The sequence below is a fragment of the Tachypleus tridentatus genome, chromosome 6 (assembly GCF_004210375.1).
Source record: "Tachypleus tridentatus isolate NWPU-2018 chromosome 6, ASM421037v1, whole genome shotgun sequence".
Taxonomy (NCBI): domain Eukaryota; kingdom Metazoa; phylum Arthropoda; class Merostomata; order Xiphosura; family Limulidae; genus Tachypleus; species Tachypleus tridentatus.
Window position 1 is genome coordinate 102,813,784 of NC_134830.1, and position 22,936 is coordinate 102,836,719.

Here is a 22,936-nt window from a genome sequence, read left to right on the forward strand (position 1 = left end):
GATAATGTTTTGTTTCTTTAACTTAAGCACAAAGCTACACAGTGGACTATTTGTGCTCTGCCCACCAGGAGTATCAAAACAAGTTTCTAGCAGTGTAAATCTGCAGACATATCCCTGTGCCACTTGGGGGAAGGAGGGAGATTTTGTAATCGAATTTTCTTATTGCACAAATTAAACATAGAATTCATTCATTTCTATAGGAAATTTGATAATATTCTTCACAAAGATTGCAGACTTAAAAGTTTTACAGAGCATCATGACCTTTTAAAAATTTTTACGACAGTGTTTTAATTTATTCGAATATTGTTAATAGTGAATAGCTATGGCGTACTGGCCACCAGTGGTTTTACTTCTCGTTAGTTTATTATCATATATAGTCAATACTAGCTATATAAAAGTTACGTGCATAGTGTGGGATTACACCATGAGTTTAGTTGTTTTAATTTTTATGGTTATCTTCTTTGCATTACTGCTTTTTCTATCTTTTTTACTTCGTATTAAAAAATTTACAGTAGTTTCTTTTTCGTAAAGGCTCGTCATGTTTACTTTTCAAGTTTTACTAATTCGACATAGTTTAAACTGTAACATATTTTTTGAATTTGCCGCAGATGTGATTTGCTTCTGACATTACGCTGTAACAGTGGCTTACTGAGTTTATTTAGTCAAAAGATATTAGGATGATATAAAGAGTAAAGTTGCAATGTTCGAAGAAATTTACCTCGATATTAGTATTTCAAATCAACAGCTAGTGTTTCTGTGTTCCTTAACTACAGTGTACTTCTTTTCTTTTTTTTTTTTGCTTTCATTAACAATACTGGTTATATTAGTAAATATATTGAATATCATTACTACTTATTTTTATACATTATTAAAGAGACTTCCTTTGCGTTATCAGCTCAAAACATGTACTTCAGGGTAACCTAAATTTCCTAGGTTAGCTGAATCTCGTAAAATATTATTGAGATTACAGTCGAAAATATAGTTACTAGCATGGATGTCCAACTGATGAAACAGAGTGCTTCAGTCTATATCAGTAGAAATGCAAAGAAAATAAATTTTATAAGCTATACTGATGGTCAGGCTGATTTTGCGTTTCGCTATAAGTACGTAACTTACTATGATAAGAATTCTGTACAAGTAATCTAATTAAAGTGAATTAAAAAGAAATTCAAAATATTTCATTTTAATAAGCAAATAACACGGTCAAAACTTTAAATGATTCTACCTGAAAAGCACTTGGAATTAATTTAGATATTAGCGCGTTTTAATAAGATTGTGAATTTCAAAAAAGAAAAAGAATAGCCAAATACTTTACAATAGTGAACTATAGAATAAATGTTTGTTGGGGCCTAATCTCTTTTATTGAATCGTATTTCTAAGCTGCTACTTTCTTCATTGTCCTATTCCAGTTCGTGCATTGTATGCGAGCTAACAGGTGATACAAATTCAAGATATATATGATTGAATATGATATAATCAAGTATGCAGTACTCTGGTGTGAACGGTGATTCTGCTTATGTTATACGAAAGTGAAAGCTTTATTGATTCATTATATCTTTACGACGCATCATTATAGAGATTTTGGAATGTTTTTCTTTAAACTATGGTTTGCTGACTGGATATTGATGTTTACTACGAGGTCATTCAGCTATGTGGTATTGGCATTAAACATTGTGAATTTGTTAGACATCTTGTTATAAAATAAAAAAAAATTTTCTAAGATTGTGAAGGAAAAAAATATAATCAAAAAACTAATTCCAAAATATAGGTCAAATGACAAACAAAAGAGCACAATTCGATTTCACTGCTACCTGTTCCAGTAATTCAAAAATGGATGCACAAAATCCATCAGTTTTGGTAAAATCAAGTTAAAAAAAACGACCTGTAGACTCCATATATATATATATATAAATTTAATCAGTGTTTCGCCTTTGCTGTTCTCAGTAGGTAAATGGCTATCTAAGATGACAGTCTCAAAATCTAACAACATGTGAAATTTAGTGACTAAACCATATTTGAAATATATTGCCATGATGGCCATGTCGGTGTGTGAAAACAACTCCACTAGGCCTACAGTAGTAGTTACATTCAGCTAAAAGTCATGCTGAAGGTTGTAGCCTATGATGAATTCAACTCATCGATGATAAAAAGCTGGATTAGTATCAGTACAAGCACGTCAGTGGAAAACTTGCTTCTCTTTGGGAGAAGGGGGTTTTAAACTAATTTTGTTTTCCAAGATAACAATACTAGACCACGCAGAACTGAATGATTGAAAATTTCTTCCAACAGCAGGAGGTAGAGCATATAAGGTGGACATCACCAAATATGAACCAGTAAGAAACCTCTGGTTAGCAGTAAACCATTTTAAAAATAAGATGCTTTGTCAGCCTAACAATATGCACGTCCTTTATCAGACTGTACTTGCTGCAATATTCCAGTCGACACCCTGACATGCCGTGTTTAAGCTGTCTGTGATTGCTATGAAGGGCATACCAAATACTGACCAGTGATAGTTGTGACCCAAGACGAAATCCGAATTCCATAAACTGTAAAAAATTGTAAATAATTATTCGCCTAGTGAATAAAATGTGTTATTCACACTTAAGAGTCACCTCATTCCAAATTTTAAGAATTTTGGTTGAATTATTCTCAAAATCTCTGATTTTTGTTTGCGTGTATTAATCAAACATTAATTTATTCTATATTAACTGGGTATTCACATAACTTTATCATAGGACTTGCTGAATCTTAATAATTCTCTTTTACTATCGCAATAGTTAGAATTTATTGTTTTAAAAATATTTCATACTAAATGCCAACTCTGTAAAAGGAATGCTATAAACAAAAACTTGGTGTTTTACAAAATAAACCTCAGAAAACGTAATAATTATTAAATATTTCTAACGCTATTTATAAGATCTTTGCCAATAAATTAAAACGGTTGCTTTTATTGTGATGATAATAAACCTCTGTACTGAACGTTTCAACCTCTTCATCACCATTACTTGAAAGAGTTGATACAGAGATATATGTCAAATAAATATATAAGTATGAACTTCTGTTTGTTTTAGAACTTTTAATTTTAAGGGTAAAAGGATCTCAACTAAGATTAAATAGCATGAGAGAATAGTAAATGCCAATGAAATTATAATTTTATTATGAAATTATTTCAAAAGCCTTTGGCTACCATTAGGAGTGATGTCTTTATCAAAAGGAGGACTCAAGGTTGAGAGAACTGTTGTACAAACGAAAAGTGGTAGTAAATGTTTAAAGATATTTCCTTGCAATTTCATTCATGCTTTAAAGGTTCATTGCATAAGAAGGCATCAAGTGTTAGAGAATATGATGGATGTTGAAAACACTCTCAATTGTTTAAACCTTTCTGTGGCTTAAACAATATATTTGCCCTATAGTCAATCCTTTTGTATATAATTTTGTTATATTTTAACTTAAAATGTGCATTTAATTATAATTTCCTGTGTTTTTATAATTTATATACCACTTCTTAAACTTTTCCCAGTTTTCAAAGATTAAAATATCTTGTTTATCGAGAAGTTTCAAAGTTTTTCACATGTATCCTTGTTTCAGTATGTGTTTCAATATAACAACAGAAAATTGTTTGAGAAACATGGTTAAACTGTTGTCCCTTTAGCTGTTAGATGTTGGTCTTAGTTATTCCAATTTGTTATCATGCGTGCATTCTTGTAGGAAAGGTTGTTGTAATACAGGTGACTGAGTTACACTGTGTGGATATTAGCAGTTACTTTTAGTTAACATTAATGAGTTGTGTTTTATCTTTACCTTTTACTTCTGAAACGACCAAGATTGATTAACTGTTTGGTTTGTTTGTTTGTTTTTTGGAATTTCGCACAAAGCTACTCGAGGGTTATCTGTGCTAGCCGTCCCTAATTTAGCAGTGTAAGACTAGAGGGAAGGCAGCTAGTCATCACCACCCACCGCCAATTCTTGGGCTACTCTTGTACCAACGAAAAGTGGGATTGACCGTCCCACGGCTGGGAGGGCGAGCATGTTTGGCGCGACTCGGGCGCGAACCCGCGACCCTCAGATTACGAAGCGCACGCCTTAACGCGCAGGGCCATGCCAGGCTTAACTGTTTGGAATTAAGTATAAAGCTACACAATGTTATCTGTCCTCTTCTCATTACAGGTATCAAAATCTGATCCCTAACAGTGTGAGTCTGCAGACAAATCGTTGTGCCACTGGGAGACAGGATGATCAAGAGTGACGTCAATATCATACACATTCTGAAAAAGATTATCATATCGATTTATATATAACGGAAGCTCTTGTTTTTGCTCAATAACTCATTTTGTGAGTACATTTCAAAAATAAAATAGAAGCGATGCCTAATCGCCAAATGAACTCCGCTTAGATTGTCTATGTTGTGAATAAATATTGGTTTTTGTTTACTTTGTTTAGATCAAGTTCAGTCTCTTTCTTTGTTACAAACCCAGTCAAGACCAGAAACTAAAATGTGTTCAAAAACAGTTTCTAGCTGACCTCTAATTATTTTCATATGAGTGTACTTTTATGAATTAAAATTCAGCGGAATTAGAAATGCTATATAACTACACATTTCATTTAGGACAAGGAATTTAATCTGTATTTGCATTTTAAAAATAATTTATTTTAAAAAGCAAAAAATATTTGTTACCAAACTAAAATATGAATTAAGACTGTGTGAATTGCGATATTATATTTAACTTACAAAAAATCTTTGATTGTTCGTGTTTTAGAACTTAGCTACAAAATGGATAGTCTGTTTTCTGTCTGCTCTGCCCACCATAGGTATCGAAACGCGGTTTTTAGCGTTGTAAGTCCGCAAACATACCGCTGAGCCACTAGGGGGCAGTTATAACAAATGCACAACAATTAAAAAAATAAAATGTTTCAATTATGATCAACGTCCCTGAATATCTCAATTTCCCTAAGCAGCTGCTCATAATTATAAAGATTAATTAAACTTCCTACATGACTGAACGCACAGAAAACTTAACAAATACACACTAACATAAAGATATAATATTTGATTCATTTTAATTTAAGTGTTAACTGTGTGTTTTGCTTCTGAAAGCAAACTCCTCCCAACAATACTGCGAAATTAAAAAAAGAAGTTAAGAGTTTCGTAACATTCAATTAAAACAAGTTATGATATTAATATTATTTAATTGCCCATAAATGTTAATAGATGTCACCCCAACTAATACTCCTATATGTATTACTCGTTCTCAGAAAAATACGTTATGCTTTTATTTTTAAAGAAAAGTGTTCTTTGATTTAAAAAAAAAACACACACAAAAAAGTGTAAATTTGTAGCGCATGGTCATCATAATAATTATAAAAATATTATTATTTACAATTTGAAAAGTAGGTTATTAGTTACAGAATTTAAAATAAGTAACAAAATTCTCGAGTGATTAAGCCAGTTCTCAGCTCGAAGTTGAAGTTGTAACAACAATGCTGTTTTAAGCTATTTTGTTGATTTTATATATTTGAGCAAAATTAGAGTTATTCAAAATGTCTGAGCGTAAGGTTCTCAATGTAAGTAATCTCATTTTTCTTCTCGTTTCTTATTGCATGCAAATGTATAGAGACGTCTGAAAACTATCTCATACTCATAGAAACATATACTAATATAGGAGTCTACAAAACTTTCAGTTCAAAAGTTTAGTTTTAGTAAGAGAGAGATGTGTAGTATTTGAATATTGTAATAAGTTATTACAAATGATTATATAAATTACATGTGGCTGTTACTGGTATGTTGATTACAATGTGTAAAGTGCAATTTTCAAAACTGTTGTTCAACATCAGAATTTAATATGTGACTACAATACTTACTAAGAGTCGTATATGGGGGGAGGAGTGCTGTTAAAGATGAGTATTATAAGGCTGATCCATATTTAGATTGATCGCAGTTATTTCATGTACACCACATCTAAAAATCAAGATCTGTATTTGTGTGTGTGTATGTAAATTTGATGCACCCTGAAAGTGACGTGTATAGCCATCCAAGAATGTATACATTACCTTGTGTGGTGTGTGTACCATTTTACAGTTGCATCCAAAATAAATTAACTGTATTGCTTGCCAAGAATATTCTTTTCAAGACATTTTTTTTTTTCCTGTTGCCATATTTGTAGAAATACTACCCACCAGATTTTGATCCCTCTAAAATTCCAAGACTAAGACTTCCAAAGGATAGGCAATATACTGTGCGGTTGATGGCACCATGCAATATGAGGTAAGCAAAATTTTTATTGTAAAAGTAATGAATTATATTTGCTGATAAATGCTCTAAAAACTGAGTATATTACATATCCATAAATAAAATTGAGTTTATGACCTAGTTTCATCCATGCACACATAAAAAGATCAATCACAGTAGGTCATTTGACCAAGCAAATCCATTAGTAACTACCAAAAAAATGTACAAAGTTGCATAGATTAAATCATTTTATTAAAAATTTCTGCCTAAACACCTATCTAATCAAGTTTTGGAACATTTCAAGAACATTTCTTGCATAAACTATTCCAAAATTTACATTTTACAATAATTCTCTCTAAGAATAAATTTGCACTTACTTGGATAGCATGTATTTCTGACCTTTAACATAATACTGTTTAGGAATATAAAGGGACTTATTGTTTCAGCTCAGCTGTCCCATCATGTAAACTAAACAATTAAATAAATAAATTTTAGAAAAATTGAAATGAAAATCTTAAAGGCAGCCCTCTTAATTCATATAGTTGCTAAGCCTTGTCTTGAATTCTCATAAAGTTATCGCCTCCACATCATTCAAAAGCAACTTATTCAAGAGAAAACAGTTTCAGAGATCATAATCTCTCCTCACATAGTAACCCATGTGCATTATCTTGCATTTATTATAATTAAATCCCACCTGCCATTTATTTCCCCAACTCACTAAATGATCTGAAGTTTTTGTAAATCAGCAGCATGCTTTCACATTTAACGACACCCAAAACCTTGATGTAATCAGCAAAGTTAAGTAATTTATTGAACATTTATTCATCTGTGCCCCTCGAGGTGGATTCCTGTACATGATGAGGGGATTTTCCAGAGAGGCCTGGCATGGCCAGGTGGTTAAGGCACTCGATTTGTAATACAAGGGTTGTGGGTTTGAATCCCCATCACACCAATCATTTTTGCCCTTTTAGCCATGCGGGCGTTATAATGTGAGGTAAACTGAAATACAGAACCTTCACATCCACCCACGTTTGCCTTGCATGGTGACCTGTGAAAGGGAAAAGAGGATCCTGGTATTTGAGGGTCCAACCCCAGCATGCCACTTTGGCCTTGAACTCCTGTATATGGGTGGACTTGGGGTGGCCCTGACAGGGTCATTTGAGTACATTCTGAGTGGGAGTTGTGGACATTGTGTCTCATGTTGGGTATAGTGCTCACAAAACCCTAGCATTGCTGCAGTGTCCTTGTTCAGTATTGTAGTGAGTCCACTCATAAGGACTCCATGGTGGGTGGGTGAGTGGGCAGTGAAATGTATTCTGTATATGATTGATATCCCAGTCCAAGAAAAAAAAGTGAAAAATGAGATTATTGAAACATGATCATTCATGTTTTACAGTCACCATCACAGTTGGATTCCACACCTAGATTTCTCATTCTGCATTCATTATCTAAGAAATCATCAGGGCAGATGTCTCCATTTTTCATGCAAAAGGGATTAGAGGGCCTTGCTGGCTCCCAGAAGTCAGTTAGGAAATTGTGCTCTGGAGACATTTTAGCAGAAACATCTACACCACAAGACCCCAAACTCCTCTTGAATTTGAAAGTCTTTTGGAATATACCCATTGAGATTATTCCTCATGCTACTTTGAATTCTTCAAAAGGTGTTCTGGTTGAAAGGAATTTAAAGGACACTCCAAAGGTGGAGATCCTTATTGGTTTCTTATTTTGATGTTTACATTGCCCCATCCATCTGCCTCTATCAAAGCATATTACTTGATCTGTAATGTGAGCTTTATATTACACATCTTTTCCAATGTTTCCAATGTCAGTGGTTTGGTCATTCAAAAACATCTTGTTGTGGTTCTTTGATGTGCTTGTTGTGTCTTTGCCAACTCAAAACCCCACTGTGTTATATTCGGTGGTTAACACCTCTTTTACTTTCATTATTGCTCCTAAGTGGGTAGAGGAAAAGGAATTCCAGTGTTTAAAAATGGTGAACAGTATTACTTATCAAGAGGATCAGAAGTTACTGTCCACTACTTCATCTAGGATATATGCAGCTGTACTATGTTTCACTGCTACAGTAGGAGTGCAGACAGTTCTTTCTATGCCTCTGATAGAGTCATTCTCCACCACATGAAGTCTTGTGCCCTCCATAGTTAAGAGTTGATGAGTCAATGTCTACAGCTATCTCTGTTCTTACCAATCATTACAGTGGCTCCCCAGATCCACTTCCTTTAGCTCTGGCATCTGGTCAGGCCCACCTACTTTTTTGGCTCCAAGATGCAGAATGATTATTTGTTCATGCCCTCAATTGGTGGAATCTTCATCTACTGATAAAGACTTGCCAACTCAACCCAAGGCAGGATACAAAGAGGTTGATACACCTCGTTCTAATAAAGAAAAATGACATGATCAAAAACAGAAGGGCCCTCACCCCAGTTCTTTGCCACATAAGTAAAAATGGCTATTTTGATGCAGTGTATATGTTGAGCTTTCCTTTCTAATGTGGATAACATCAAGGATATTGATTCTTATCATCCTGTGTGTGTGTCTCCTCACATGAAACACTTTTTTAAACCTGCTGATACAGTCACCTTTTGGCAGTTTTCTTTGTACCAAAATGACAGGTTGTGTGCATGGAGGGGTGGCACTGCTGATTGACCAGTGTGTGCTTGCCTTCTCTTTGCCACTAGGTGCACCCCTTGAGGCTGTAATCATCGATGTTTCCATGGGTCTCACCGTCACTGTTTGTTTTCTCTACCTGTCTCCTGGAGAGACCTATGGTCAATCAGACCTTGACATTCTCACTGAACAGTTGCCATCTCCATATTTAATCTTGGGGTATTTTAATGGACATGTTCTCTGCTGTGGTGGTACTGATATTGATCGAAGGGTTCATTCCATAGAGAGTATGCTCCTAGATCACAATCTTTCTCTCTTCAATACTGGTTCTTACACTTGTATTAATGCATCTAGTCAGTCTTTTACTACTGTTGGTGTCTCTATCTGCTCCTCTTCACTCTTCTCTCACCTTTCTAGAGAAGTTGACAGTGATCCACAGGGCAGTGATCATTCTCCTATCACTTTGAGAGAGACTGGCTGTGGTTTGTATGCCATTAACAGATGGCTGTGTGACAGCAGTGACTGCTCAGTCTATTCATTCCCAAGACTTCAGCACATTTTTCGTGGTACCCTTGTCTGTGATGGAGTCCAGCCTGTCATATGGCAGAGAAAGCTCATATACAATCCTGGGATACATTTCTTAGCTCTCCCACACTTTCAAACTGCATTGCCTTTTAGTGGGCCTGTGCTCATACGAGGCAGGTAGGACATTAAAAGCTATTTAATATATTTAATTGTAAGTTTACATTGTGTTTCATGGTGTGGATGTTGCATGACAAAATGTTACAAATGCTAAATGTGGCATTTTTTATCAATTTATATGTGTTATTGTTTCCAAAATTAAGACCAGGTAGTAAACTATCCATACAATGAAATCAAAAGTGCTTTTTCTCTAAGTTAAGCTCGTTTTTTATCAGAGCGTAGATAAATGCAAATGTATATATACACACACATGGACATATAGAGCTAATGTAATAGATAACTAATTTGTGTGTGTACTGCATTCTACCATCATCATACAAGTATTCTATATCAGTCTTAGCTTAGTTATAAGAATTGCACAAATAGTCAAGTACAGAAAGAAGTTATTTTTAATTTATATCAATGATCAACAAGTGGTTTTTGAGATACACTGTAGTCAAATAACTGTAATTCTGATTGATCTGAAAAACAATAGCTGATTAAATAAGACCTGAAAATATATTACTTTGAACAAGTCTTTCAAAATTGTTTTAGATGAAGGTGACTCCTAGCCTGCCAAGATTTATATTTGCATCCCCTTGTCCTACCAATATCTTCAAGGAAAAAGATGATGTCACTATCAACTCACTCAGCAACCTTTAACACCTCAATCAGATTCCTCTCTAGCTTTTTTTTTTTTTCCCCCAAGAGAAAACAAGTTCAGATATATTTATACATAATGCTATGTAACACAAATTTTGTTCCTGAATAGTATGTGTTTTTTCTTAATTGCTTATGTTGTAAAAGTAGAGAAAATGGCTATTATTCCTTTCAAACTTTGCTTTTGTGACCTGGATAATGAAATTTAGAAATTAACCAATTTTCAATGTAAAATCAGGCAAATTTGTACATTTTCATTTTCATAAGGTTTGAATAAAACAACATATGAATCAAGATTTATGTATATTTATACTAAAGTTATACAAAAATTAACAAAAACGTTTAGAAGTGAGTAGTTTCTCGAGACTGTGACTGTAATGTAAATTATTTTCACGTATCAGCCCCCAAATGTAGTCTCCCATCATGTGTTCATTATATGCTCCTTGGTAGTGGGAAGTCCAGTATATCTTGGTGAAGCACTCACCTTGCTCCTCTGAGTATGCTCCCATGTTCTCCTTGAATTTATCAAGATGAGTGTCAGGGATATGGACTTTCAGGGACATCCTACAGCCCATTTTGCCATAGTTCTTCACTAGAGCCTCAACCAGTTTTTGGCCTTATGATTGCCCAAGAAGCTCTGAACCACTGTGACAAAGCTTCCCCAAGCTTTTTTTTCCTTTGTATTGAGCTTTTTGAGGACTTCTGTGCACTCCAGGATCTTCTTTATTTGTGGTCCAACAAAGACACCAGCTTTGACCTTTGCCTCAGACAGCTTAGGGAAGAAGTCTCAAAGGTACTTATCAAGAGCTGTGACAAATTGTTTTATGAGACCCAATTTTATGTGCAGTGGTGGGAACAACACTTTCTGGAGGTGTACTAGTGGCTCACATTTGACATTGTGCCTTCCCACAGAGAACTCTGTCTGTTGTGGCCAGTACTTCCAGTTGTAGTGCTCTCTTTTTCCCTCTGTACCATCCTGCAAAAGAGCAAAATAAAACTGTAACTATGAAGAATAAATTTATTTCATCCACAACTAATTTGTAAGAGGTTCATGCAAAATATTTTATGTAATATTTTTTCTATACTATTGGAAATGAAAAAAAATAAATTAAAAGATATTTAAATTTTGAAAGGTCTAAACTTTGTATAATATAAAATTATACATTCAAACAAGCAAAAGTTGTTCTTACTTTCTAGAGTTATTTTGCACTGCTCACAGGTAATATGAGGTGCATAGGGTTTGTCTTGATCCCCAACAGGCATGCTGAAATACACCTTGTAGGCTTCACACATTTTATCAGATGCTATCACAGATTACTTTTTTGCTCTTGTCTTGATAAATTGGCCCTGTACATAGCAGAATGTGTATAGAGAATGCTTACAGCTTCTTGCTGCCATCTCTGATAAAATCAGATAGGTCTGTGTGTTCACTTAGGCAGCTATAACTAAACTGAAGTGGTGAATGGTGAACCCCTCATTAGTTCTACAACATTCTAGAAAGTTCTTGTAAGTTCAAGAAAATTCTCTATCAGCTATTCAGCACTGAATCTACTTCAAATGATTTGGAAAATGGGTAAATTTGAAACTTTCATTACACAGGTCATAAAAGCAAAGTTTGAAGAGAAAAATAGGTCTTTTCCATTTTCTTTAGGCATAAGCAATTGGAAAATAACACTCTCTGCCCAGGAACAAGAAAAAGTAGAAATTTAGTTACATAGTGCAATTGTATGACAAACTTTCCACCAAGGTGTTATCCTAGTAACCCTTTTTTGAACCATTAAATATTCTCCTTAAAGTATAAACCAAAAGACTGAGTACAGTACTCAAAACAAAGTCTTAGCAGTGACCAAAACAATGAAATTAACTTTTTATACTGACATTGTAAATTCAACCTAAAATCATTTTTTCCTTGTGCAAGTAAACTGCTTGGATGGCTTAAGAAACTGAACCTCAAATACACTAAGATTTTTATTTTTCTTCTGTAATTTATTGAAGTTATATCCATAAAACCTCAACTTATTACTTAAGTTATGATAAACCACATAAATTACTCTGCATTTATTATAGATGTGTCATATGTCTCTCACTCACACAACTCTCCAAATAAAGTAAATCCTTTTGTAAAGCAGTCACATCCTTGTCACAACCAGCAACATAGAAGATCTTAATGCCAGACAATTTAAATAAATTACTTTTTCCTTTATCAGTATTCATTATTGGTATTTTCAAAAGTGAGTATTGGTCTCTTCTCCTCAATAAATATCTTATAAAGCATTTCAAAATGACATTGGTTGTTAGTTAACAAAAAGTATCTTTGTTTTTCACAATGAATCTTTACATTTCATCTTTTTTGGATTTGAAATTTTGATAACTGTGGCTACATACAGTTACATTGTAATATTTACTCTATGTATGTCTAAATTATAGCACACACATTATTATTTTTATATTTTATTTCTTACATGTTTAGTGTTTAAGTAACTATTTTTTTTGTTTTGCTGTAAATTTATATTCTACTTCATTGTAGTTCAGGTCTGAGTTTCAAAATGTGAAATGTCAGTTTTACCCAGCTTAGAAATCCCTAATCATTATTGATAAAATCTGAAATTAGCCTATATATATCCTTTTGCAACCTTGTACTTGCCAAACAGAATCCCAAATTCCAACAATCACTACAGCCAATATTTTTACAAGTAAATAATTTTATAAGTGTGAAACTTTTCCATCTACAAAAGCATTTCTCTTGGCTTTTAAAAACTTGTGTTTATTATTTCTAAGGTTTATGTCACCTTTAATAATGTTGTGAGCTGAAAAAAAACTTGAAGTACTCTGTTTAAATCCATAACATATTTAAATAACTTTTTCTTAAACTCCTAGAAAAACAAGCACAACTATTTTAGTTATTTCATATTGCACATGTTTTTGAAACATAAAGTAGTTTAATGGTGTAGCCTTTTTCTATGCCTTTCAAGCTTGTGATCAGTAATTTATGTATAATCAGAAGACTGAACATAAAACTAAAATTGGAAGTTCTGTATTCAGTTTTAGTAACACTAAAAATTAATTCCCATCAGTTCACAAAACACCATTAATCCTTATAAGAGTTACCAGAAGTATTGCAATTTACATAAGTCTTTCCATAGAATCAATATTTCACTCGTATACAATGCATGTTTTCTGAATCCTGTATGTTTGAAATACAGTTGTTTTTTTTTATTGTTCAATAAGTATATCAAGACCCTGAATTAATGGACAATTTCCTTCCATGAATTTCTCCTGGAAGCTGCACTAAACAGTACATATTTCTTCAGTCACTGTATAAAAAAACATCTATCTTAAGAAGACTGAAAGTTGCTTTCATGTATTAATAAAGCTGCCTTTTTTCTGAGCATCTGCTAGCTTTTTCATTCTATGACCAAACCAGTTTTGTATGTGTTTGTTTAATTTTTTTTCATATGGTACAAAAAAAATAACATTCATAGAAGTTTTCCATCAGAGTATCCAAAGTGTTATCAAGGAAATGTACCAAAATAAACTTCACTAACATCATGTGCAAAGAATGTGTACATAAGTTAATTAAAAGTCAAAGTAACTGTAAAATAAATAAATATATATTTTACTAAAATTGTGCTGTTTATTCTTAAACTGTAAGGTTGTAAAGTTGAACAACATACTTTCTTCATTTTGTAATCAATCTCTTCTGCTTTCTGTAATGTAGGCTTCATGTAAGTGTGAGTTGTGTATATAATAAAGTGACAAAAATCAAAGAACTTAATGCTTAACTTACCTAAGTGCATTGGTGTTACTTGTAGCATCTGATGGTCACTTTATAATACGAGTTTCTAACTTTATATATATTTTTGTTGTTTAAAACTTTCAGGTTTTCTAGGTACTTTATAATGAAATGCTTAAGTAATAATTCATTGACTGCAGTTTAGTGAGTGCACATCTCTGTCAAGATTTAACATTTTGTAAATAATATTAACATAATTACCATAAAAATTAGACTTATAATTTTTGGGATAAAAAAGTTGTGTGAAATTTAATTTTCTTGTACATAATTACTTATAGCTCTGTCATAATAATACTGTTTTGTCATTTTAAAAGGTTCAGGTAATTTAATTCTCTTTGAAAAGAAAGAAACTTTATTAACACAATCTAATGCTGAACCAAAAGTCTTAAGATTGCTTTTATGTACATTGTATACCTCAGTTATCATACTAGCGTGAATTTTCAAAGACAGATTTTTAAATATTGATAAAATGATATCAAGTGTTAGTGAAAATTCTAGGTCCTTGTGTAAATATAACTAAAAATACTCAAATGATCAACATTTTTCAGTACCTAATTAAAAAAATCTTTATTCTAAGGCTGACCCACAGCCTTAAAACAGACACTCTATGTGTTTGATTTAAGGCTTGTAATTAATAAATATTACTCCTTTTCGGGTAGTTCCAGTCTCTTTCACTGTTTGGGAAGTTGATTTATATTATATGAACATCATTTCAATGCCATAAGTTCTGTTTCCAGATCAATATATGAAAGCTAACACATGCCATGCTCGGGAGTCAAAGTGGTTCTAGATTTCTCTAGTCTCTTGAACTTGAGGTGAAGATAGTATGATCCTCATCCTAAACGTATGAGGATTTTGGCTCCCAGCAGCATGGGTTTTGGATGGAGTTATCTTACTGAGTGTGGTCCATCGTGTCCTATTTACTCTACATGTAAGGGCATATCCTTTGTCTTACCTACTTTTATATTTTGTGGGATTGAGTTACATATATATTTACATGACATACTTTTCTCCAACTAGGATGTGCTGCTCTTTTTTTCCACCTCTATCAACTATGCATTTCATGGATGGGTGAAGAGTATACCTGATTTAAAAGTGGTGTAGTTCTTCACATTAGATCTTCAGATCTGACTCTCTCATTTTAAGATGTATCCTTTGAATGCTTTTGGGAAATACTTTGGTCATTTCCTCACAGATATTTTGCCACCTGATTGGTGTAGGATTCTAGCTAGTCTTGTAAGTGGAGGGAAGTGCCATATCGAAGACTATAGTTTTCCAATAGTAAAAATGTATTTCTGTGAGGTACTTCTCTCCTCTTACATTTCCCATCCTTTCACCCCCTTCATGTTGGAGTAGTAAGACAATGATTTACATTCAATTTCAGTGGGAAGAAGCACAAGGCTTGTGGGATACATAAATAAAAAAGAAAAGTATATAGAGAGCAGTACTGGACAAGAATAGCCAATATTATGAATAGAGAGAAGTATCTATTGGAGATACATTTTTAGTATAGGAAAATTATAATTTTGCTCATATTATTTTCTGATGATATCAGTCACTTAGCATTGTAACTATGGTTACTGACCTTTTGTCATAAAAATATTTTCTGTAAATAGAATTTTTTCATTAAAAAGTGTTCTACATAAAAGTTTTTTATTTTCAGATGTACAACATGTGGTGAGTATATTTACAAAGGAAAAAAGTTTAATGCACGAAAAGAAACTGTTGAAAATGAAGAATATTTGGGAATAAAAATTTTTAGATTTTACATCAAGTGTCCTCGATGTCTTGCTGAAATAACATTCAAGGTAGGGTCTTATATTGATAGCTTTTTTGTGAGCTTTTTGTGAGTTATTTTCAATTATTTATGACTTTCGTATAACGTGTAAGAACAAGATACTAAACTGAAAATGTTTAAAAAAGTAAAGATTCTAAAAATTTAAATACATTTTTAACTTTTGTTTTTAATTTGTTTATTGTAGTTATTTTTTTCAATTGCAGTTCAATTTTTTTCTAAAGTTAATAATTTTTGGTGTTTTTAAAATTACCTGCAACATATACTTTTAATTGTTTTCTTTATATAGCATTGTCATTGTGGTATAACAAGTTATGTTTTATGGCAGTTTCTAGACTTGTTTTACCTGATTTATCCTCACTTCATTGTTATGTGTTTACAATATGCCTGTTAGGATAATTGCTCAGTATTTATCACACATGCAATTGCTGTCATGTTTTATTTTGTCTAGTGCTTCATCTTTTTCAATTCTGAATCTGGTATGTTTTACTTGAAAAGCACTATTATTTGTAACAGTGTTCTGGAAGATGTATTTCAAAGAAAGGTAACTTGTTTACAGTGTTTGTACATAACAAAGAAAATAAAATAATGTTCCTTAAATGTGATTTACACACTCATTCATTAATTATCAACACTGTATTTCACTAAATAAATTGTTATGAAGTTCCTTTTCTAATTTTAGTAATGGTTCCAATTAGTGATTGACATGACATATTAATCAATCAATTCAAGAAAATACTCATTTCATTCTTCAGCTGCCCCTGTGGATTCCTGTACATGGTAAGGGGAGATCCCAGGGAAGGTTCTGTTCTTTCAGTTTATCTCCTCTGGGATCTAAACATTCACCCACGAGTTTGCAGTGTGTGGCAACCCGTAAAGGGGATGAGAGGATCCTGGTGGTTGAGGGGTCCAACCTTAACACACCACTTTGGCATTGAATTCCTGTAGACGGGCAGCCTTGGGGTGGCCCCCCTTGGGTCAGCTGGCTGATCCACTTTGGCTAGGGTTAACGAAGTACCAGTGTTGGAAGTTCCCAACAAGTGTTGTGGACATTGTATCTGATGCTAGTGTTTGGGTATAGTGCTCATGAAACCCTGGCATTGCTGCAGTGTCCTTGTTTGACATTGTAGTGCATCCCTTCAAAGGGATGCATGGTGGGTGGGGTGAGTGGGCACTGAAATTTTACTTTTTTTTATTATGGATCCTCCAAATTAAAATTTAAATAAAATATTGAAAAAACAGTCCATTGGTAAATGACCATGTCTTGAAATTTTTGAGCAACAATCTTCAATATCTGTACCACCTGTTGTATCTCATTTTCTTATTCTACATTCTCTTTCAGACAAATTTTTAGGGCAAATGTTCCCCTTTTTTTTATTCAAAAGGGACTGTAGGGACTTGCTGGCTCTCCAAAATCAGTAAAGTAGTTTTGATCTGATGACATATTGGTGGAAACATCCACATCTCAACACAGTGAATTCCTCTTGCATTCAAAGGCAATTGGGGATATACCTATTGAGGTTACACCTCATGCTGCTTTGAATTCATCATGAGGAGTTATTGTTGAGAGGGATTTGAAGAACATCCCCAAGTCAGAGATTCTTACTGGTCTCTCCACTTTTTCCAGTGTCAAATGTTCGGTCACTCAAAGACATCATGTTGTGGTGGCAAGGGTCATGATGCCTATGAGTGTGAAACAGAACCTCGTTGCATCATGTTGCAATGGCTCTCACCCTTCCTAGTTTCATTCATGCCTGAAATGGTTGGGAGAGAAAGAGGTGCAGCATTTGAAAACGATTCATAACTTATCCTAAGGCTTGAAAATTGCTGTCCACTGCTTCATCTCAGACGTATGCTACTGCACTTTATTCCACAACTACATTGGGAGTGCAGACAGATCTCCCTGTACCTCCAAAAGAATCATTCTCAAAACAAATGAAAAGCCTTTTGACCTCCATGGTTAAAAAAGTTGATGAATCCACTTCAACACCCATCTTTGTCCCTTACATAATTCCAACAGACCCCAAGATCCACTTCCTTTGGTTCTGGGTACAGGCATTTCCTTGGATACATTTTCTTCTCCCACCCCAAGATGCAAAGTAGTCATTTGTTCACATCCTCAGTCACAGGAATCCCCTTCCAACAGCAAACACCTGCCCAATTGATGCAGGGCAGGATCCTCAAATAAGGGCAGTCAGGAAAAAAGATGTGGTCATTAACAGAAGGGTTCTCCACCCAATTCGCCTAAATGTAATTAAGAATGGCCACCTTGATACAATAGAACTGTTGAGGTTTACATTCTAATCTGGATGACATCAAAACACTGATTGCTTCCTACCAACCTGTATGTCTTTCCTTACAGGAACCATTTCTGAAACCTTCTGATACGGTCACCTTTCAGCATTTGTCTTTGTACAGAAATGACAAGTTGTGTGATGGACGAGTGCATGGAGGGGTGGCAGTGTTGGTTGATCAGCATGTGCCCACCATGTCTTTGTCACTCAACACACTCTTGGAGGGCATAGTCATCCATGTTTCCTTGGGTCATACCATCACTGTTTGTTCTCTCTACCTTTCACCTGGAGAGACATATGATCAATCAGACCTTGATGCTCTTGTTGAATAGTTGTCGTCTCCCTTTCTAATCCTGGGGGGCTTTAATGGACATCATCCCCTCTGGGGAAGTGTTGATATTGATAGGAGGGGTTGCTCTGTAGAATGTATGCTCTCTGATTACAACCTTTCTCTTTTCAATACTGGTTATTCCATTTATTTTCATGCACCTAGTCAGTCCTTTACTGCTGTTAATCTCTCGGTTTGCTCCCCTTTGTTATTCTCCCATTTTGTATGGAGGGTCAACAGTAATCCACTTGGCAGTGATCATTTTCCTATACTTTTGAGAGAGACTGGCCATGGTCGATGCCACCCTACCTGCGTGCCCTGTTGGAAGCTGGATCAGGCAGACTGGTCCGCTTTCACTGTTCTCGCATAACTTGATCCTGCCATCATCTGTAAGCTATTAATAGATGACTGTGTGGCAGCAGTAACTGACTGTATTATATGAGCAACTTTTCAATGTATTTCTGAAACCTTGACACATTTTCCACTATATCCTCGTCCGTGGTGGAATCCTGCTTGCCACATGACACTGAAGACTCAAAACTGGGTCTGGGATACTTTCTGTAGATATCCCACGCTCCTGAACTGCATCGATTTCCAGCAGGCCTGTGCACATGCTCGGTGGGTAAGACGCCAAAGCCAGAAGGATTCTTGGATTAAGTTCACAACCAGCATATCTTCTATCACCAGTTCCAAAGTCATATGGGACATGATTTGAAAGGTCAGTTGGCAATATAATTCTGTCCCTCTCTCAATCTCACTATCTCTGGTCATGAAGTAGCTGATACCCACAGCATCCCCAATACTCTAGGTGAAAGCTTTTGCCAGGTATCTAGCACTTCTGCTTCTTCCTCCACCTTCTGAGCCACCAAGATTTGAGCAGAGCGATCACCTCTTTCCTTTTGAACTGATTGTCTCTGTGGCTATAATCGTCCCTTTACACTGGTGGAACTCAAACTGGCTCTTCCACGGTCTGGCAGTACATTGGTTGGACCTGATAAGGTACATTTATATACTGTGCCATCTATCTCCTGCTTTTCTTGCTGTTCTTCTGATTGTTTTTAACCAGATCTGGCAGGAGAATGTTTTTCCTGATGCCTGGCACCAGGCTATTGTTCTACCTTACTCTAAACCTGGGAAGGATTCAAAGATTCCTTCAAACTACTGTCCAATTGCTTTGACAAGCTGTCTTTGTAAGACTTTAGAGAGGATGGTTAATGCTTGTCATGTTTGGTCCACCATGGACCACCTCAATCGACTTGAAATGTCGATCAGAGAAGCCTTTCTTAAACAACATCTTGTATCAATATTTTTTGACATTGAGAAGGCTTATGATACAAACTGGAGGTATGGCATTTTGCGAGACCTCCATATAGATGAGTTGCATAGCCATTTATCCATGTTTATTTAAAAAAATTTAATGGACAGGAGATTCCAAGTTCGTGTGGGTTCGACACTTTCCTGTTCTTTTCTACAGCAACTTGGGGTTCCCTCAGGTCTGTGTTTTGAGTGTCACAGTTTTCAGTGTAAGGATTAATGCCATCACTGAACAACTCCCTCTCACTGTTGCAAACGGGCCCTATGTCAACGACTTTCACATCTCATATCAGTCATCAAACATGAAATATATTGGGCAGCAACTACAAACTGCTCTCGATCGTGTACTGAAGTGGACCACAGCAAACGGCTTTACTTTCTCTCTCTCTAAAACCGTTTGCATGCACTTTTGCCACCAATGGGGTATTCACCCTGATCCTGAACTCCATATTGGTGAAGTTTTGCTGCCTATGGTCCCTGATACAAGTTCTTGGTATCTTTGACCGTAAGCTGACCTTTATACCACACTTAAAGCAAGTCAAATGTGCAAGAGCACTGAACATCCTCTATGTCCTCTCTACCACCAGTTGGGGAGTGGATCGATGTTCTATGTTAAAGATATATCGTGTTCTTATTAGATCGAAACTCGACTGTGGATCAGTGGTCTATGACTCTGCCAGACCCTCGGCCTTAAAGATGCTGGACCCCATTCATCATCAAGGACTTCAACTCTACACTGGGGCTTTCCACACCTCCCCATTTCAGAGCTTATATGTAGAATCTCATGAACCTTCTTTGCACCTTCACCGTTTGCAACTGTCTCTACTATATTCTTCAAAACTTCATTCCTTACCAAAGCATCCCACCTGGGGTTGTGTTTTCCTTCCTCGTTGGGCCATACTTTTTCAGAACAGACGATCTGCCATTGCTCCTTTTGGCCTTCACGTCCAGGCGCAATTGGATGAATTGGGTCTGTCTTTGGATAACATTGCAGAATCCACTGATCAGCCCATCCCACCTTGGCTTATTACAGTCCTCAAATGTGACCTTTCTTTAAGTCTTCTGAGAAAAGCAGATACTCCTGTTTGGAAGTACCGTCTTTTATTCACTGAACATATTTCGAACAATCTTTCCATTCCAATTTATACGGATGGTTCCAAATCAGGTGACTCTGTGGGCTCTGCCATGGTTTGTTGAGGTTTGTTGGTTGTGTGCAGAATCCCCTCTACAGCTTCTGTGTTCACTGCTGAATTGTACACCATTTCTCTTGCCCTGGATCATACTGAAGCTAAGCAGTACTCCAACTGCACTATTTACACCGACTCGCTTAGTTCTCTACTGGCCCTGAAATCGTTTTGCGTTGGTATCCTGTTCCTTGTTCTTGCTGATATTCAAAACCGACTGGCCAATTTCTCATTCACGTTTACTTCTATCCAGTTTTTCTGGATCCCAGGCCACATTGGTATTTGAGGGAACGAGCTTGCAGACACGGCAGCTAAATCTATCTGCTCTGGCGCTATCACCACTGTGCCTGTTCCATACATGAACTATGGTCCTGTATTCAAGGCTCAGCTTCGTGACAGCTGGCAGTCAACTTGGAGTGAGCAATGCAAAAACAAGCTTTTCCAAATAAAACCCTACATTGGACTTTGGCTGTCTTGCTTCCATAAGGATCGGAAGGAGGAAGTTGTTCTGACTAGACTACGCATTGGTCACAGATTTTAACTCATCATTTTCTTTTATCTGGAACTGATGCACCAATGTGTAGTTTGTGTAACACTCAGATCACTAAGCCACATTTTACTTTCTTGCCACCATTACGACTTTCAATGATGGCACTATTTTAAACATGTTCTGTCCCGAAGGTTTGTCCATAACATTAGACAGTGTTATTGGTAATAGTGACACTGTCCACCTTGATAAAGTTTTTAGTTTTTTAACGGCCATTAATCTTTTTAATGTCATTTAAGTGTTTTATATTTCTTCATTAAACCTTTTTTATTGTGGTTCCCTTTTAAGTGTCACAGTCTCTCTAGTTTGATTTGAAATTAGAAAATGGCCGTAACATTAAATAACTCGACACCAGGACTGGAAAGGCCAACTTCAGATGACTGACAGTGGTTCTTGTACTTACCTGTTAGTCTTCCTGGCGGGTTATGATAATTATCATTATGCTACGGAAAGTGTTTTACAACTTCTTTTTCTGTAGTTTCTCTCTTAACATTGTAGACTGGATTTCAACATTGGTTTTATGCCATTTGTGTTTTTAATTGCTGTTTTGTTTTACCTTCATTTCCTTTTATGAATTTTACTACATTTACTTTACTTTTACCTGTTTACTGGATGCTTGCCAAGTTATTACAATTTTGCTGCATGTCTTTGAAAACTTTTATTACTTTACCTTTTGATAATGGCTGTAATGACACATAACCTGGAACCAGGACTGGAAAGGCCAACTTTTGGTGACTGACAGTGGTTTTTTGTACTTACCTGTTAGTCTTCCTGGCAGGTTATGATAATTATCATTATGCTACAGAAAGTGTTTTACAACTTCTTTTACTCTGGTTTCTCTTTTAACATTGTAGACTAGATGTCAACATTGGTTTTATGCTATTTATGTTTTTCAATGCTGTTTTGTTTTACCTTCATTTCCTTTCATGAATTTTACTGCATTTACTTTTACCTTTTTAACGGACATTTGGCACAGATGACCTAGCTGCTTTGTGCCATTAAACACAAAATAAACTAACCAACTTATTCATTTTTTCCATCATAACTTTCTGTGGTTGTCATATGAGTTGTTGATTTGTGTGTTTAAAAACTCAACTTTCTGTACAAGTGTATATCAAAGATAATGTTTTGATCACTGTTTTATTGTTCTTTGTACTTAGTATTTATTGTTGTGAATACTTAGATAATTAGTTTGTCATGGTAGTGTTAATTCTGTAATCTGTTTTAGTTCTATATAAAAACATACCTGGTATATAATGCATAACCTTGAAAGTAGTGATTTATGATAAAATATACATCTGTATAATACAGGTGTTCTTCATAACGATCAAGTGCTCCAACAATATGCGTATATTGTGTTGTGCTTTTTATTTCTCTTAAATGTTTTTATGTAAGATGAGTTTTTGAAACTTTACCAGTAGGGTTTTCAGATTGAATAAGAAATTATTATTTCCCATCACTAATCATTCACAAATCTTAGTGGTAGCCA

The 22,936-nt window shown here is 35.1% G+C and overlaps 1 protein-coding gene across 1 annotated transcript in view; it reads left to right on the top strand.

The window, feature by feature from the left end:
* Positions 1-5,195: 5,195 nt before the first annotated feature.
* LOC143253214 (splicing factor YJU2) overlaps positions 5,196-22,936 on the top strand; it is a 32,480-nt gene continuing 14,739 nt past the window's right edge. Inside the window, exons 1-3 of the mRNA XM_076506679.1 lie at positions 5,196-5,562; positions 6,162-6,262; positions 15,649-15,793. Of these exons, the coding sequence (XP_076362794.1) occupies positions 5,539-5,562; positions 6,162-6,262; positions 15,649-15,793 (270 nt within the window). The 5' untranslated portion in view covers positions 5,196-5,538. The remainder of the gene's footprint in view (positions 5,563-6,161; positions 6,263-15,648; positions 15,794-22,936) is intronic.